Source organism: Balaenoptera physalus (genome assembly GCF_965194825.1).
Source record: "Balaenoptera physalus genome assembly, chromosome: 1".
NCBI classification, from domain to species: Eukaryota; Metazoa; Chordata; class Mammalia; order Artiodactyla; family Balaenopteridae; genus Balaenoptera; species Balaenoptera physalus.
The window spans coordinates 24,814,165-24,833,088 of NC_138882.1; the positions used below are offsets into that span (position 1 = coordinate 24,814,165).

At 50.2% G+C, this 18,924-nt stretch overlaps 1 protein-coding gene across 1 annotated transcript in view; it reads right to left on the reverse strand.

Annotated features, from left to right (window-relative positions):
• PARP1 (poly(ADP-ribose) polymerase 1) overlaps positions 1 to 18,924 on the reverse strand; it is a 42,014-nt gene that overhangs the window by 10,976 nt on the left and 12,114 nt on the right. The window contains exons 3-14 of the mRNA XM_082426301.1: positions 18,356 to 18,471; positions 16,830 to 17,044; positions 15,124 to 15,223; positions 13,153 to 13,269; positions 12,346 to 12,522; positions 9,816 to 9,960; positions 8,008 to 8,148; positions 7,078 to 7,320; positions 6,706 to 6,774; positions 6,385 to 6,517; positions 4,309 to 4,504; positions 127 to 255 (exon numbers count right to left, since the gene is read on the reverse strand). Coding sequence (XP_082282427.1) covers positions 127 to 255; positions 4,309 to 4,504; positions 6,385 to 6,517; positions 6,706 to 6,774; positions 7,078 to 7,320; positions 8,008 to 8,148; positions 9,816 to 9,960; positions 12,346 to 12,522; positions 13,153 to 13,269; positions 15,124 to 15,223; positions 16,830 to 17,044; positions 18,356 to 18,471 — 1,781 coding nt within the window. The remainder of the gene's footprint in view (positions 1 to 126; positions 256 to 4,308; positions 4,505 to 6,384; positions 6,518 to 6,705; positions 6,775 to 7,077; positions 7,321 to 8,007; positions 8,149 to 9,815; positions 9,961 to 12,345; positions 12,523 to 13,152; positions 13,270 to 15,123; positions 15,224 to 16,829; positions 17,045 to 18,355; positions 18,472 to 18,924) is intronic.

Sequence of the window (18,924 nt, forward strand, 5' to 3'; positions counted from 1 at the left end):
GGCACCCCGGGCCTCAGAGCTCCTGCATGTCTCAGGCTGAAGACCAGCCACCAAACTCGTTGCCAACTCGGCACTCAAATCATCAACCCCAGCAAACGCTCACAAATAAAACGAAAGTGCAGTAACCTCATACTCCACCATGGCTTTCTTCATACTTTCCACATCAAAGATCATCTTAATGAGGTCTTGCACTGGCTTGGGGAGCTTGGACTTGGTGCCAGGGTTTACCGTCAACTTCTTTACTGCCTCTTCATCCTTTAGGGAAAAAGAAAATCAGGAAGGGACACAATTAAACAACCCAAGCAAAGTGGTGGTGGTGTTTGGCAGAGAAAGGACACAGGACGGAGTGCCACCAGCCAAAAAAAAAAAAAGCTGTTAATCAAAAAGGTTTGGCATTAGTTGCCAGGAGAAGCATATATGAGTGTGTACAGGATCAGATACTTCCTGTGCACCCCTCCAAGTCCTCTTGGCTGCTCCAGATTCTTATTCTAGACGCCACTGAAGCATCCAGCTCTGTACAGGCAGACCCGCAGACACCCACACTCCCCTCATGCCCTCACCTCCTCCCTCGCCGGGGCTGCTGGTGCCCTGGGACTGGGAACCTGCCCGGGGCCCACTCATGCCCAACCTGGAAGTGCTGGGCAGCTATAAGGGTGATCTTGGACCCAGGGGACACTGGACTGATGGACAAATCTTGTCTCCTTTCTTCTCTTGCCCTGCCTCCCCCAAGACTGAATCCACACAGCCTTCTCTATAGTGCCAGAGGACCAAGCTAACAGTCCAACTTCCTGCCAGGCAGCTTGACAGTGTTAAAGCGCATCCTAGCATCAACCCTCCCAAGTCTGCACCCCTCACGCCTGTTCCCTGGGATTGCTCTTCCTAATATTCTACTAGCACAGGCCTTTACCCCTGCCATCTGGGGAATCCAGGCTGAGCCAAGACCCGGCTATACGGAAAACGCCTTAACCCTTCTCACTTTTGAACCCACAAGGGCAGGGACTATGACCATCACGGTGTCCCTAACAGCTAACGGTGTTTGGTATTTGTTTTGAATGAAGGTAACTGGCATTGGGCCTTGAGCCTGGAATCTGCTTGGCTTAACAAAGCTGCAGAGAGGAACCTGTGTGCTAGTGTTCAGGGCTGCTGCTGTCAGGGGCACAATACATCTACTCTTAATGCTGAAACACAAGTTTTCAACACAAGTCTTAAATGCATTCTTATCCTCTAGCTCAGTGGTCCCCAATCTTTTTGGCACCAGGGACCGGTTTTGTGGAAGACAATTTTTCCACGGACTGGGGGTGGGGGGATGGTTTCAGGATGATTCAAGCGCATTACATTTATTGTGCACTTTATTTCTATTATTAGTACACTGTAATATATAATGAAATAATTATACAACTCACCATAATGCAGAATCAGTGGGAGCCCTGAGCTTGATTTCACTTGCCACTCATTGATAGGGTTTTGATATGAGTCTGCAAGCAACTGATTTATTATTATGGTCTCTGGGCAGTCAAACCTCTCTGCTAATGATAATCTGTATTTGCAGCCGCTCCCCAGCGATATCATCACCGCCTCAGTTCCACCTCAGATCGTCGCGCGTTAAGGAGTGCGCAACCTAGATCCCTCGCATGCACAGTTCACAGTAGAGTTCGCACTCCTATGAGAATCTAACGCTGTCGCTGATTTGATAGGGTGGAGCTCAGGCGGTAACGCCAGCGATGGGGAGCGGCTGTAAATAGAGATGAAGCTTGGCTCCCTCGCCTGACGCTTACCTCCTGCTGTGCGGCCCGGTTCCTAGTAGGTACTGGTGCGTGGCCCAGGGACTGGGGACCCCTGCTCTAGTTATAACTTCATTGAAGGCAAACTATCAGTATGTTAAAAAGCCTTATTTAAATACATATACTCTGTGACCTGGTAGCTCAATCTCTAATGATAACAAACACAGAGATAAGTATATCAGCATCATTATAGCAAATACCTGGAAATAATCTAAATATCTAATTGGGGCATGGGAGAGTGTTGTTTGGTAAATTACAAATAATGGCCACCCACAGGATGGAATTCTATACAGACTTAAGAAATGATGCTCTAGTTCAGTGCAGTTTACTACAGTAGTCACTGGTTTTGACATGTGACCACTCTGAATTGAGCTGTGTTGTAAGAGCTAAAAATATACCAGCTATCAAATATTCAGTTAAAAAAAAAAAGGTACAAATATCTCAATGATATTAATGTATCAAAATGATAGTATTTTGGACATTCTGGGTTAAATACATAACTAGTATTAATTTCATTGTTTCATTTTGCTTTTTAAAATGCAGCTACTAGAATATTTAAAATTGCCTAAGTGGCTGCCTATCTCTCTCTGTTGGACAGCATTGCTCTAGAAGACATGAGGAAATGCTCCTAGAACAGTAAGGCCAAAAGCTGGTGGTGGCAACACAGTATGTAAGGAAAGACTCCAGTGTTACAGTGGAGAAAAGTAGCTGTGAAGTGAAAGAAGTATATAAAGACATATACCATGATTTTAATTCTTTGTGCCTCTCTCTTTCTCAAAATTTTCTAAAACAAATACAGTTGACCCTTGAGCAACTCAGGGACTAAGGGCATTAACCTTCTGTGCAGTCGAAAATCCGAGAATAACAGAGTTGGTCCTCCATATTCCTGGCTTCTCCCTATCCTCAGTGCTGCATCCGTGGATTCAACCAACCACAGATTGTGTGGAACTGTAGTATTTGCTAATGAAAAAAATTCCACATATAAGTGGACCCATGCAGTTCAAACCTGTGTTGTTCAACTGTATATATTTTTGAAATGGGAAAAAAAACTCAGTAGGGGGCACTGCTGAGTTAGACCAAGTCTGTGCAACTCTAAACTCCAAGTTCTCCACCTCAACATTATATAAGAGCTAATTTCTATTTTTAATGGTGGAGCTCATGACACTCTCTATAAGCTAGAGAATTCCCCCTTGAAGACATGTTACGGCTCAAAAATTTGGAATTAAATCTGTACCATCTACAAATCTCTTTCTTTCTGCAAAATAAGCGTGCACCACCCCCCATTATAAAAGCAGTAAGTTTTCATATAAAAACAAGGTGCGACTTCCCTGGTGGCACAATGGTTAAGAATTTGCCTGCCAATGCAGGGGACACGGGTTTGATCCCTGGTCCGGGAAGATCCCGCGTGCCGCGGACCAACTAAGTCCGTGGGCCACAACCACTGAGCCTGCGCTCTAGAGCCTGCGAGCCAGAACTACTGAAGCCCACGTGCTGCAACTACTGAAGCCTGCGCACCTAGAGCCCGTGCTCTGCAACAAGAGAACCCACCTCAATGAGAAGCCCGCCCACCGCAAAGAAGAGTAGCCCCCTCTCGCTGCAGCTAGAGAAAGCCCACGTGCAGCAACGAAGACCCAACACAGCCAAAAATGAAAATAAATAAAATAAAATAAAAACAAGGTAAGCATTTTGTCAAAACCAATGGCCACAAGTATCAGCCAAGAGACAACGGAAGGCTGTCTGGTAATATATAGGCAGATGGTCAAGCAACAAATATAAATAATGGGAAATTATTAGGAAATAATTTGGGACTAAAAACTGGGACCTACTGGAGCAAATCACTATAATTCTATCTTGATGATAAAGCAAGTCACGTGATCTATGATTCAACATAGCTTCAGATAAGAAACCACCTGGAATCTGTGAATTACTCCCTGTTGTGTTTAGGGAGCAAATTCAAAGACTGTTCCTCCTTGACAGTCTTACAAATGCTCACACTGTTCTCATCTAAGCGCCATCTCATATTTCACGGTGTAGATTCTATTCATGAAAGGGTGCTGGATTTTATGAAATGCCTTTTCTATGTTTACTAGGATGACTGTGTGGCTTCTGTCCTTTATTCTATTCATGTTGTATTACAGTGACTTGACTTGCACGTTGAACCAACCTTGCATTCCTGGGATAAATCCCACTCAGTCATGGTGCATAAATCCTCATGTGCTGCTAGATTCAGTTTGTTAGTATTTTGTTGAGGATTTTGCATCTATATTTATAAGGATATTGGACTGGAGTTTTCTCGTGATGTCTTTGTTCGTCTTTGGTATCAGGATAATACTGGTCTCACATAATGATTTGAAGAGTGTTCCCTCTTCTTCTCTCTTTTTGAAAAGTTTATGAAGCACCAGTATTAATTCTTTAAACATTTGACAGGATTCACCAATGATGCCATCTGATCCATGGCATGTTTTTAAAAGAATAGTGTCCCTTCCTTTTACCAGAACTAGAAGGTGTAAGAGCATTAAGTGATTACCTGGCCATAGTCAATCTCCAGAGGGTAGAACTTTTTGGGATATTTTGTGAAGTTTTTGGAGTGCCAGGCATTCCCGGTTTTCTCTTCATATAATTTCGTAAACTGCTCGATGGCATCCTCCTTGGATGGCATCTGCTCCAGTTTGTTACTACCAATTACCGTGCCCACGCGGCCCCAGGACCTGAATATCCAATACCTGTGGGAGGAGAGGAGGAACATCAGATACAAATTCATGGGTCAGCCTGTTGTATTTCAGAATGAGTTTCCCTTCCCTGCCATTCCCCTTGAGGGAGAAACAACTGCAAACACCCCAAAATGATGGTGACTGACAAAGAGGAACAAAAGGAACTGGTATTACAATGAAGGACCTTTATTTTACTCTTATTAAACTGAGCGTTGTAAGTTTAAAGTAATTAAAAAATGCCCTTCCAAATCATATTGGCAAATGGGCTATAAAAAGTACCAAAGAACAGGTTAACCTTGGATCTGGCAGCCTAAATTGAGGAGTAAATCCTGAGGCCTACAGACCTTCACGTAAGAATATCCAATTCTCTTCCCCAAAGAAACACGGCAAGTAACACTTGGAAGTCATGCGCTCAAGGTGATGCAACCATCAACGACATGTATTAAAAATAATGAAGAACCTTTGGCTCAGATCAGAGGCTGAGATGTGATGAAATGGGAGGGGGCGGGCCACTGGCCTGCAGGGTCAGCCACCTACAGACCCAGCTAGCATCTTCAGTTTCTATCTCAATCTAGGGCCAAGTCTTGGGTACCCTGCGGGCTGTGCTGCCTAGCTTTGGGCGAGGTCATTTTTCTTAGTGGAAATCATGCATAAGTTAAGTTTTACATCACAATAAACACAGATATATCGGAAACCCAGAAAGATTCAGATGCATTTTAAAAATAAAACCAGAGATTTCAAAGAAGATTTGGGGCTTCCTGCTGTTTTTTTGGGCTATTGCCCAGAGAAATACAAATTCATTCTCTGCTGGGTTATTTCCCTCTGGAAATGTTTGGAAGACACCACGCTGACCTATCCTGAAAAAAACCTTCTGACTCTAACAGCCCACATTGTCCTTTCCCTCTAAAAACCAATAAATCTAGGCCACCAGAATAACGCCCATGTCCAAAATCACCATTAGAATTTGCTTGCTGGAGGTGGACAATTCTGTTCTCATTTGCCTGTTGTTTAACACACTCTGGCACTCGGCACATTTCCACAAAAACCCTATCCCTTCTCCTGCACTCCAATACACATCTAGCTTTTGGAAGGTATGTTTTACAAGCAAGATACCCTACTTTGACCTTCAAATCTCCAACAAGAGTAGGTAGTAAACTAAACGACACAGGATTTTATTTCTTCAGAAATTTTAAGTAGCCACACAGATACTGTGTGCTCTTTTAAGGGTCACTTCTGACATTCACATTTTCAATGCAAGGTTTGGTGAGAAGCTGAAGGGATGTGAAGAGCCTGAGCCTGCCACTGCCTACAACCTGCGGCTGGCCAAGATGCACCGGGCGCTGACTGTATCCCCCGGGGGCTGCCACTCTCACAGGGGTTTGCCTTTTAACGAGGAAAGCTTTTTGGATCTCCTGGAGTTCCAATGTGTAAATTGTTTTCATTTGCTAAAAAGGAAAGGTCAGTTTGATATATGAAAGGGCTTTCCCCCCCACCCTTAGAACTTAAGACACCTTCCCCACTTACATACAGCTTCTGTTCTGTGCTGGCTGCAATGAGGGCCCATCGACTTGGCAGAGAACTGCCCCTACTAGAAAAGAGTGCGTGGCCAAGCCAGCCCAGCCCCTCAGCACCCCAGAACTGGCTCTTACCTGCCTCCACTATGTTCAAAATAAAACATACAAACAGATGCAAACCCAAGCGCCTTTAGTAACTGGGGAGCCCGAGGTAACGCTGATGAGTGAGGCCAGAAAGGCTGTCCGGGGCGAGGGCCTCTTCCCTCCCTCACTGCAGGCCTCACGACGCACCCATGCCCTTCATGAGGTGGCTGGCTCCCCAGGAGCACTGAGAGCCTCTCAGCACAGCTCTGCTGGCCGCTCCCGCCCCCGGTGCACCTGCTCTCTCTGTCATCCTCCAGGAGCTGCAGCTTGTAATAGGAGTTGGTTCCCTTAACGATGTCCACCAGGCCGAGGGTGGCGCTGAAGACCTTCCCGCCTTTCTCCAGGACGTGTGCGCTGTGTTCCAGACCTGTCACGGACAGAGCTCCTGTGACGATTCCCACAGGGAGAAGGGGGTCTGCAGGTTCCCCACAAGACGTGTGCGCTCTCAGGACCGGGGAGCCTTGAGGCCGGGGGGCGAGGCGCGGCCGTGTCCCACGCGGTTTCCCTCACCAACGGGGTGCCCACAGCTCACTCTGCTCACTCCCGCTTCCTTACCAGAATCAGGGTCGACAGCTGCTCCTCCTTTAAGAGTTAATTTCATTCTCTTTTCAGATTTGTTGGTACCTTGGAAGGGGATAGGGAAATGCAAACATTAAATTAAAAATAAATAAAAAGTAAGGGGAAGGTGGCAGGCAGGGCGAGTGGGTCACCTTCACCTGTGTCAGATGTCAACATGGCATCTGTGCGCTGCCTCGCACCATCCTGCGCCCAGGGAAAACGAATGAGAAAACTGGTGTGGGCAGCGTTCAACAGACCATTCGGGCGCCAATGGAGAGGCTGTGCGCAGGCGGACCTGGCCAGCCTGGCAGAGGCCACGGCCCCCGGCGGGATGGGGCCACGGCAGGGCAGGGCAGCTCGGGGCCTCACCTTCCTCCTTGACGGGGCCCTTGCTCTTCTTGGAGAGCACAGCCCCCGACTTCCCTTTTGGGGCCACGGCTTCAACAGGCTCCGCCTTCACCTCGGCCCCCCAGGGGGACAAGAGGTGGGTTGAGAGCAACTCCTGAAGGCTCCTGGTCGAGGCGGAGATGTCCTGGAGGAAATCCTCAGACACGACACGGACGTTAGCTTCTTTTACTTCCTCCATCTTTTTATTCATCTTGTCTACCTCCTCTGTTCAAATCGGAGGGAAAGAACTTTGAAATCTCAAATCACTACAGTTATTACTTGCTGGGTACTTCCCAACCCTCGTCACCCACAGCTCTCCTCTCCTTCAAGATCTAGTGCTTGGGGCCTTGGTTCATTTCGACAATCGTCTCTCACCAGCAACATCCCCCTTTTTCTAAGGTGTGATGAGTGAGAGCTGCTTTCTCCAAACCCTTCTACAGAACGAGATGTTAACAGGTATTACACAGAGAAACGAAGTCAGATTCACATGGGAAGAGCGGTGCACTGTTTTCTGGCCTTGGAGACTTACAATGGTCGTCGGCATATTAAGCCTGCAAAGAAACCTGTTCACCTTTGTTTATCTCTGCATTTTCCAAACCTGCTTAAGCTGCGAACTTTTTGTCTGGAGGCAAACCTACCAACATCTTGTGAACAAGGTGAGAAGAGTAGGCTACAGTCTTTACTTGGGAGTTTTAGATACGTGAATATAGACCACAACACGGAGCAGCAATGCCAAGTACAAGTGCCCACATCCCTTTACAGAGAACCTGAACAATGCCAGCGATGATAAGAGACACATTTTTGGGGTCCCTCTGTGTGTCAGACACTGCGCTCAGCACTTCACCTCATTTAATTCTCAACACAACCACAAGAGACAGGGATCCCTCTGGTTCACAGGCAGATTGAACTCACTTTTGGTACTGATGCACAGGGAGGCCTTGTTGGCGGTCCCCGTCAACTTCCCCCCGAGTTTCTCGATTGTGGCCTTCACTTCGTCCTTGTTCTGGGACAGTTTCCCAAGAGTCAGGATCTTCATGTTGGATAACGGCTTGTCTGGGATGGGAGAAAAGGATCACTAGGCAGGGCTGCTGCCCGGGGTGGAGGGTGGGAGCAGGAGACCAGGCGGCAGCTCCCAGGGAAGAGCCAGACCGGCTGCAAGGCCCCCAAATGGCCTCAGCACCCTCTTTGATCAGGGAGAAAGGGATCTCCTTGAGGAGAAGTCTACGTAAACAGAAGAAAAGAGTAAGAGTAGCAGGAAAGCAGAGGACAGGACAGCAACCTGTACCCAGTCCTCTGCACCGAAAGGACCGGCCAGGGAGAAGCCCTGCACTGACACTTCTCCACAGCAGGCCTCGAGCAGAGGCGGCCGGGGGCGCCCTGGGTCTGCTCCACAGACAGACGAGGAGGGACCAGGAGGCTGGCCAGAGGGTGGGACGCCGGGGTCGTGTGAACTCCCAATTCCTTCTGTCATTCTGTTCCCACCCCATGCCTAAAAGCAAACTACAGTTCTCACAGGATGCCTATTAATCAACCCCATTAAAAAAACTAGCCTTGGGGAATTCCCTGGCAGTCCAGTGGTTAGGGCTCCGCGCTTCCACTGCAGGGGGCATGGGTTTGATCCCTGGTTGGAGAGCTAAGACCCTGCATGCCATGCGGCGTTGGCCAAAAAAAAATTAAAATAAAATAAAATAAAAAAGTAGCCTTGTCCACGGCAGTCACTGAAAGCTTTGGTCAGCTTGACCACACTGAGCTGAGAGAACTGATTCAGGCACCAAGAACCCTGGCATTTTAGGTATTTAGCGCTGACCACGGCCAGAAAGACCTGGGTCAGGGGTGTGCCTTCTGTTTGTTGCAAACGGGAACATACAGAGCTGCTTACACATTTCCACAAGAGATGCTGTGGGGAGGAGTCCTTTAAGCTGTCCCTGTGAGGGAGAACAACTAGGGATACCCGTAGGGTTTAACTGAAAGTTGGCCGAGGTCTCCGCAGGGAACGGGATCACTTAGCTGTGAACTGCAAGTGAGGGGAAAGCAGAAAGGACCCTCAGGGCAGGGCCCGGACGTCGACCCCGCCTGGCCCACCACACTTGCTCTTGGACCCAGGCTGCAAGCAGCAGGGTGAACTCGGGATGACCGCCCACACGTCCCCTCCCCAGAGGATGGAGGGAGGTCACTGCTGGGCTCACGTTCACGGAAGAATCCTCATCCTCCAGCCAGCACACGGTGGCCGTAACCATTAGACTACGCCACATGTCCCTGAGTAAACAAAGACAGCAGTATCTTCTGCCACAAAAACACAAACTCATCTCACTGTCTTTGTTGGTGTGGAGTATTTCTCGCTGACACTGACCGCCACACGTACGGCAGGTCTCTGCAGGCGACAGAGACCCAGCATCACATCAGGCTCAGGATGACTGGTGAGAGCAGGGCTGCCCGGAAGCACGAGGCTGACCCTGGAATGCTGCTCTGTAGCGCAGCGCAGTCAGGCAGGAGGGTCTGAATGCCCCTCGCAGGTAACTGTCTCCCTGGCCTTTCTCAGAAGCCCCCTCCCCAACCTACCTCCTCCTGCTGGGGGTGGGATGGGGAGAACAAGGGCAGAGCTTCCCCCCAGGATCAGCCAGCAAAGAACCCAGACAGACACCCTCTCCACCCTAAGCTCAGGGCCCCAGTCCCCGCCCCCCGCCCCCCGCCCCCCGCCCGAGGCTGGCCCGGAGCTGCACCTGGGGGAGTGGAGTTCACAGTGGCGGGCGCTGAGGCTGCAGAGGGCAGGGGTGCTGCCGCCAGCGGGGCGCTGGTCTCTGGGGGGAATATACGGTCCTGCTTTCTGATCTTCAATTTCTTGAGGTAAGAGATTTCTCGGAATTCCTAAGGAGTGTAAGTTTTAGTTAAGAAACCAGTTCTCCCTTGAAATAACCACCCGATAGAGAAAAGAACTTAAGAATGTTTTTCTTCTTACGATAAAGAATAACACAAAATAGGAAAATTTGAGGCTTTTAGTATGAAACACAGTATTACTGCTGATATGGTGCTTATTTGCAGTACTTCTACATTTATAATACAGCTGGTATTGTGATGTTTGAAGAGAAAAAATATTTTCCTTAAAAAAACAAAAACAAAACAAACAAAAAAACCCAGTTGATAATCTGGTCAGGGAACCACTGCTGGAACCTGATTACAACCCCCAGGCCTCATTCTGGAGTTGTTCCCCTCAAGAATGAAGAGGCCTCTTCCTGGGGTCGTATGTCCATTCCATGACCAAAAGCCGCCCCAGACTCCTCTGCGCCTGGGAGAGAGATTATGACCCGAAAGGAAATCAGGGCAATTCCCTTCCCTTCCTAGAAGAAAGGACCGTGAATGCAGGGAGCCCATCAACAGTCAGTGTTCAATATTAACTCTGCCGCCAGCACGGTCCACCTGCATTCCAGGCGATCCACAATGGGCTGTGCTCTAAGTGGTCACTCAATAAACATCACATACACCAGGCTCAGGGACCAGGTCCCTACCCTCCTAAGTCTTCTTCCCATCAAGAAACAGCCCCTCCCTGCTAGATCCATGGTCAACGACTGCCTGCTGGATAAAACGTATGCTGGGCATCTAACACAGTGCCACACATCACAGTGAGTTTAGAAGAAGTTTCTGCCTTTGAGAAAGAAGCTCAGCCTTGACCGACAGTCAGATATACGAAGGCAACTTCTACATAGGAGCTAGCTTCTAAAGCAGAGGCGTGCTGAAGCGATGCAATACTGGGAATGCTGGGAGGGCTCCTCGGAGGCAGTGACCTGCCAAGTCAGGGGCAGGGAGAGGGAGGGAGGGAGGGAGGGAGGGGGAGAGAGAGAGAGAGAGAGAGAGAGAGAGAGAGAGAGTGTGTGTGTGTGTATGTGTAGGGGTGGTGTGAGTGGTATGTGAGGAGAAAAAAGGTGGCAGAAAGAGGGGTTGCAGAAGGTAGCTGGAGCCAGATCATGGAGGGCTTTGGGGGAGGGGAGTTCAAGCTAAGGAGATGACCGTGATTCTGTGATCCAAGCCCCTGGGGGCAGCACAGTCCCTACCCATGGTCTGTAAATCCATGAATTTGCATGGGCAGCAAGCACTGTCCACCTGACAAAATGTCTTGCACCTGTAGGTACCGTTTTAAAATAACCCTTTAAAAATACACATAGATGCAGTGCAACTGACATATAAAATACTAAATAGTTCATATCATGATCTTACTTTTTCCTAACCTAAGATATTAAAAGGGATACAAATACCACAAACGGGCCTGTAACAATGGCATTCTCAGAAAAACTGGGAAAATATTTCTAGAAGAAATGGGGAATCACTCTAAGGTTTTAAGGGTGGGGAAAGGACAAGGTCAGACTTGTTGTAGAGCAACCGAGCAAGCAGAAGTATAGAGATACGTATACAGTAATTATGGTAGTGAACAGAGAAGGCAAGGAAAGAATGAGTGGAAGGGGCAAGCGGGAAAGTGGAGTTCAGCTCTGGATGCTGAGGTGGTAGTACCACCAGGACCCACAAGCAACAATTATGGAGCGCTTACTATGTGCCACTGGTCCAAATGCTCAACCACCCGGGGAGAAGGCACGGGCGATGAGGGAACTTGACGGACATCAAATCCCAAGCCCAGGGAGCCCACGACAGCCCCAGGTGGTGGGGTGCCAGCTCGCACCGAGTCTGAGGGCACGGGGGAGTCCTTCCAGCAGCAAGCCCCCCAAGACACTGCTGGCTCCCCCAACAGCGCGGTTCCTAACAAGGTCCCCCAACTGAGGTTTTTTACATTCTGAGAATTCAAGAGAGAGAGAGAGATCAACAGGAGACGTGAACTCTGGACCCAACTCCCCATCTAGCTCCAAGGCAAGGAAATGTCTTGCTCTGAGAAACACTCTCCCATCATAAAGGCAGGAATTACCATTTGTTCACCACCATGTCCCTTGTGCCCAGAACAGTGCCTGGCAGGGGGTAGGCACTTGATAAACAGAAATAAAAGTAATTCACAGTCTTTGCAAGCAAGATTTTACACCAGTTGGACAAACCTGTGCTCCAGTTGGAAGTGCTTTGGTACTACATCTGTGTAGTTTGTAAATGTACAGAACCAAGGACATAATTCTATAATCTGATTATGACGATGGCCTCGATGTAAAGAGGTCTGAGAAACTCTGCTCTGCAGTCGTGGTGACCTGGCGTGTGGACAAGCCCAGAAGACGGGACCAGGTTTTTCTGCAAATATATCCCAGGATCCACACCCCCACTTACCTTTGGGGTCACCCAGTCCTTCCGGTTGGGCGTCTGTGTCTTGACCATACACTTGGTCCAGGCAGTGACATCCCCGGTACAGTAATAAGCATCGCTCTTGAAGACCAGCTGGCCTGAGCATTCCTCGCAGGGAAGGAGGGCACCGAACACCATGCCGTCGGCCACTCGGTCCAAGATCTGAAGCCAGTGAAGAAGAGAAGCAAGTCAAGGAGGAAAGGAGCAGCTACAGGAGAGGACATTTACCAATGTGGGGTGAAGAATCTGCATGGACTCCACTCGCTAAAAAAGAAGGGAGGGACTGCCCTGAGGTTCCTAACATTCCCTGGAGAAGGTGGTTTACAGTTGGAGCTTGCATTTTTGTGCTTTATGAGACCTTACTTCCATGCCTGAGGGGTTGCTGCAGCTCCCCTTTCCCTGCGGTGACTTAGAAATAAAGGGAGAACCCAGAACATCCACTGTTTCTGCGCCAGAGGGAAGGCAGGGCAGGGCCTGCCGGGGAGATAGCCCTTGCAGCCCTCGGGGAGTCTGTGAGACGAAGGCAGCAGAGAGGGCTCCTCGGGCCAAAGTTTGTGGCATGAACACACGAGGCAGATGTGCAGCCCACCTCGGTCCTTGAGCGCCTGCCCCTTCCTGCCCCCGCAAACGGCGACCTCGATGGCGATGACCATGCAACATGACTATGGAATTTCACTCCCAATTAATACCAGCAGGTGTTCACCCGGAGGGCCTCCCACACTCCACCGGGACAGTCACCACGCACGGCCTGGCCGCTCGGCTCCCGGTGCCCGTAACACAAAGGCAGCTCACCGCCGACTCCCCGGAGGGCACTTGTTGCTTGTTAAAGATGAGCAGCTCTTTCAGGTCATTCGTCGAACACGCTTTCTTTAGCTCGTCCTTGATGTTCCAGATCAGGTTGTTCTGGGCCTGTGCACGAGAGCCAGCAGCTGAGAGACCAGCCCTTCTCAAAGGAAGAAACCCAACTGGAGGAAGACTCCACCCTGGCTCGCTTCTGCCTCTAGTCACAGCCCCGCGCTCAGCTGAGCTGCCCCGGGGCTGCCGCATCCCCAGGGCTGTGCTCCCAGCTCGCGGCCGCGGTGTCGGCCTGGGGCGCGGGTGCTCAGGGAGGGCCGAGGCAGGTGGGGAGGCCACGGCCCAGGCGCCGGGGTCCCCGGAACCAGCCCCCCAGAGACAAATCCCAGGACACACAGGAACGCGCCTGAAGCACCAGGTTCATCTGCCCCAGCACCTGGCCCCCAAGGGAGGAAGGGGCGGCTCCTCGACAACCTGAAAGCGAGCAGCAGGGGCAATCCCCAAACACCTCCCACCTCCTCAATCCTCAGAATCGCGGAGGAACAGACTTAAGCTCCTCTGAAGACGGAACTTTAAACCTCAGTGGTAATATTCATGCAGCGCCTACTCTGCGTGGGACACTTTTCACGCCATCGCACGCACTCTCACGACCACCTTGGCCAGCAAGGCAGTAGCCTCCCGACGTCAGAGGCAGGGCAGGGGAGAGCTTCCTCCTGTCTGAGGGTGGTGGGCGAGTTACTCACGACTCAGTCTCAGACCCCACCACCTCTGCAAAACATGAAAATGCCGGCCCTCTCTGCACCGAGCGAGAAGGAGTTTAACTCGCTTGACAACAACTGTCATCACACACACGCGCCCTTTCCCAGCCTCTGTAAGGGCCTCTCAATAACATCCTTGCCTGCAGCGCCACGTGCTGGGCCACTGGTGACGGAGATGAGGGAGCACGAGGCAAAAGTCTAAGGGTATAAGGTTAGATCAGAGAAGCAGAACTATCTCATCTGCGCGACCAAGGATGGGAGGCCAGCACAAATGGGTGTGCCAGGGTGGGGACCATGGGCAGCGTTCCCAGCTTCTGACCTTCTTTTTACCTCTGACAACCCTGGAGACAGGGAAGATGGGCACGAAGGGCAAATGCAAAACAGCACCCCAGCTCCACTGCAGCTGGGGTTGGCACCAAACTGACACATTTTTAATTGAAGGACAACCACACCGAATCTGTGATTCTTATCAAGCAGCTGGAACCACACCAGAACATGCTTCTAATGTTTTACACCACCGGCAAAAACGGAATACTCACGTAAGAGCGCAGCAGAGGGCTCATGGAAATCACATTCCCAAGAAGAGACTGACTGCTCTCCCCTAGTTTCCCGAACACTCACCTTTCTCTTGTTAACAATTTTTACTTCGTTTCGACACACACGTAACCAACACAGTGACAAATTTCTCTGGTCTATGACCGCTGATCTAACGGGCAGTTTGCTCCTCTTAATACATGCCTTTTATTATTATTTTTTTTAACAAGAGATTTTCATTAAAAAACATGGAACTTCATCTCTTCCAGCCACTGTCTGTGCCAAGAACCTGTGGCATCCTTGAATTCAATACGCAGTTTCCAACGTGCTACAGGCCCGGGAGGCACAGTGACGCACAGTGTGGCTGAAGCATGACGTGCTCACCCCAGCGTGAGGCCGCCGAGCGGGAAGCGACAGCTCAGCTCCTGCCGAGCCCGCCTACTGCTGCTCTGGCGCCTAGAGCCCACTGTGGGTGCTTTCGCATAAGAACTGTTGCTTTGGGAGGAGGGAAGAAAACCTGCGGGAAAAGCCAGGCTATTTAACAACAGCTATCAAGTTGGGAATTTTTAAGGCTCTCATTAAAGCAGGACACACGCACCTCCTTGAACTTTCTTCCCAGAATGAGGAAGAGAGTTGAGACTGAATGGCGAGAGGAGACGCCCAGCTCGGGACTCACCTTGAGGGCCTTTTCAAGCTTACTCTCCTTGTCTTTTTCTTTTCTAGATTTCTTCTTGGCCACTTCCTCCATTCCATCCACCTCGTCGCCTTTTCTCTTTCTGAAAGAGAGGAAGGATGTAAGGGAAAGAACCAGAGCCATTAAAGCCCTGAAAGCCAACAGCTCCGGCGACACAGCATCCTAAGGCCATTCTCCTGCGGCTCAGCCAGGCGCTGCCCACTGAGGAGCTGGCCCTCTGCTCAGGCAGTGTCTGTGGCTGACGTCATCCATTTCAGGAAGCACAGCTGCCAGGAGGGGCCAGCGGTCCCTCCAGGGCCTTGGAACAACCCGGCGCAGCACAGATGAGATGGCCTGGAAGGTTCTGGCAGGGACTATGCCAGAGGTAAGACCACAGCTGAGGGCAGGGACTGCAGAAAGACAAAGCACCAGTGCCAGGCGCTGAGCCTTTCAATCTAAGACACAGGGCTGCTCCCGAGGCCAAGAGGCTGTTCTCAGACCGGGGAGGCTGTGCTGCCACTTAAAGCCCAACAAGAAGCGGTGGTCTAGGTGCTGCCAACCAGTCTGCCTCAGCCGGGTCAGCAAACGCTGCCGACCAAGTTCAGCAGCATCACTCCTGACCTAAGAGAGGGCACTGAGGGTCATCAGTAGGCCCTAGAAACAGGGCAGGTCAGCCACGGTGGTTAATACTCACTTTCAGCCATCACACAGGCCTGAGATCAAACCCTTGCATTTTTCCTCATCCGTAAAAACAGGGAAAAGAATACCATCTACTCTGTAGGATTGTGGTGATGGTTAAATGAAATATCCTCTGTAAAAGGCTTAGCATAGTGCACGGCACACCAAAAGTGCTCAACCAATTCTGGTTGTTACAGCATAAATGTGAGCTTGTTCACTCCTATACCTACACCCCATGTCAAAGCACCCTGAGGCTTTTTAAATCTGTGGGTCCGACTTTCCAGTTTTCTTTCACATTCCAGAGCCACGTGTGCGGTGCAATAAACTTGTGCGTTTTGAACTGAAAAACTGCGCGAAGGCCGCTTGATGATGGGGAGGTGGGGTCACCCCGACCCTACACTGTCCAAGGAGCACAGTGTACACCACAGCCCTGCCACGCCCCCCTCAGTGGGCTCGTCACCAAGCAACTAGACTGCGGCCGAGGGACCAGCAGAGGGAACACAGGAAGGAAGTGTCCACAGGATCAACACAGACCTAAATGTTAGCACCGTATGAAACCCATACCATTCTGAACTCTCAACCAGATAACTTATCGACTGCCCACCACTCCCCTATTTAAAAATAGTCAAGATTCTCCCAGCGCTGTTCTCAAGAGAGACCCAGACACACAGGGACACATCCACACACGAGGACATGAGGGGGATGTGAAAGTGGGTCATGCAGGGGTCAGAGGAAAGGTGGTGGTGGACTCCCGCTTAGGGGAACGCTCAGACGGAGCAGGGGGAAGTGGGATGTGCTCTCTGCCTGTCCATGGAGGTCAGATGCGGGACAGGGAACAGGCCTCCAGGAGCGGCAGGAACCCGCACTGCAGGCTCCCCAGTCCTTCCCTGCTCTGTCCCCCGCCGCCTCAGCTGGGGAAGGGGCAGAGCTCTGCTGCCCCCCAGCTTTCTGACAGGCAGCAAGGGGAACACAGGAGCGATATGGACTCTGGGCCTGTGTGAAGCCTCCACCCTGCCAGCCCCTGCACCCACCCTTCACTCTTGATGCCCGGGAGCTGCTTCTTCAGGGCTTCTTTGTCCTCTGCGGTGAGGAGGCTGAAGCCCTTGAGCTGGCTCGCGCTGTACTCAGGCCGGAAGCCTAGCTCCTCCCTGTTCTGAACAAAGCAGTTCGGGTGGTACCAGCGGTCGATCATGCCTAGCTGGGGCTTCTCAGGGTCCAGCATCTTCTTGGACAGGCGCACCTGGCCCTGTAGGAGAATCCACATGTGTTACCGAAGACAGACAAGGAAGGATGGTCAAACATCGGGGGGCCAGGGGTGACCAGGTCCACACCGAAGGCAATGGGAGGGGTGCTGGGAGGTTTTGGCTCTTTTATGCCACCAAGGATTGTGTTACCCTCAAGCCTCAGCACCCCATTTAAGAAGGGGTTAAGTCCAACCAGCTACCCACCTACCTAGCTGCCTGTGCAAGTGAGGAAGTAACAGCATTACCCTGAGGACGTTTTGCTGACCTGGTGCAGACCTAAGAACAACGCCTGGGTTGCTATATTGCAGGCTCAGAAGGAGCCAGTGCAGGCCCCAATTCTAGCAGGGACTTTCTGCAATCCCCCCACCCAGACTCTTCAGTCTCTTTACACATATGAAGACCCCCTAAAATGCAGTAATAAACTATCTATAAGCTAGAATCTAGTCCTGCCATCCTCCCCAGGTTTACAATTCCCAGGCCTGACATTCCGAGTGAGTTTCATGCCTGTGAGCCCAGACTGGAAACCTCGGAACAAGGAGCACTGACACTACTCCACTTCAGGCCAAGCAACACTCAGCAGCACGCAGCCTCAGGCATTCCCTTTGGAACCTTAACTTTTGCCTCAAATTCTTGTGGTTGAAGGTAGCTGGAAAAGATCTAGCAATTTCACGTTTTTCCTTTCTAAACACCCACTGACTCACCTCAATCTCCTGTATAATACCAAGGAGGTAGAAACCTTTAATCGATGCCTTGAATTAATCAACCAGCATGTTTACCTAAGATCAAAGCATCTTGGGTAATGAGGCTAAAGGGCACAGGCCAACCCCTCCACCTGTGTCCCTGCTACTCAGATAGCCGTCATTCTGCCAGACCAGCTGTCATTCTTCAGGGATCAGAGTTGGTAGGGAAGGGTGGTTAATGAAGTTCCTGATTAAGGGGAAGAAACCTGGAGGCTCATACCAGGGAACAAACACACTCCTTAAACTTAATCCTACCATAAAACACAGCTTTCCCCCAGCCACTGCAGAGCCCAGGAGAGAGCCCTTGTGTAAATGTTTTTCAAACTCTCCCAGGTCTCCTAAAAGCAGGTGCAGAGACGTACATGGACTGGACCATGAATAATCAGGGCCAGACCTGCCTGGAAGAAAAGTCACTGTCATCTCCTGTCTCTACTAAGATCTTCACTTTATTTTTTAACCACTAGTGTTGAGCCAGCACCTAAAGCCCCTATTTTTTCTTTTCTTTTGAGATATCCAATGACATCCAACACAAGAAATCCAGAAAGTCAGACAGGTGAAGTCCAAAGCTCTCACCTTTTCGATCTTCTCCATGCAGCCCTTGCACGTGCTTCTGTTGGACTTGGCATACTCTGCTGCAAAGTCACCCAGTGTCTTCTCCGTCTTGCTGCCAACTCCACCTTGGCCTTTGCCTGAAGCATGAAACACAGCCACGCTCATTTCAGCAGCCTCCACGCAGCTCCAAGGAGCCCCTGTCCTCCTCCTCTACCTCTTGGGATTCCTCTACCAGGACACCTTGTGTTCTGGGTGACCACAGCTGGTCCATCTCATCTACACTTGTTTCTAACCACTGTGGTTGGTTAACAGAGCTTCTTTTCTGGCAATAAAATAAAAAAATTTCTCAGACAGCCTCCTGGAAACAGCACAATGTTAGCTGGTGGTGGTCTCACTGTCCCCCTCTCTCTATTTCCTCTGTAGCCCCCTTCTTCACTTTGGAAAGAACTTAAGTGCTTACTATGAAAACCTTGTACCATACTAAATTCCAACACTGCCTTCTAATTTCCATTACACTTTCATTATCAAAGTTGAGTGTTGAGTTAAAGGGACTATCTTGATATAGGAACAGATAAAAGTATATGTAAGAA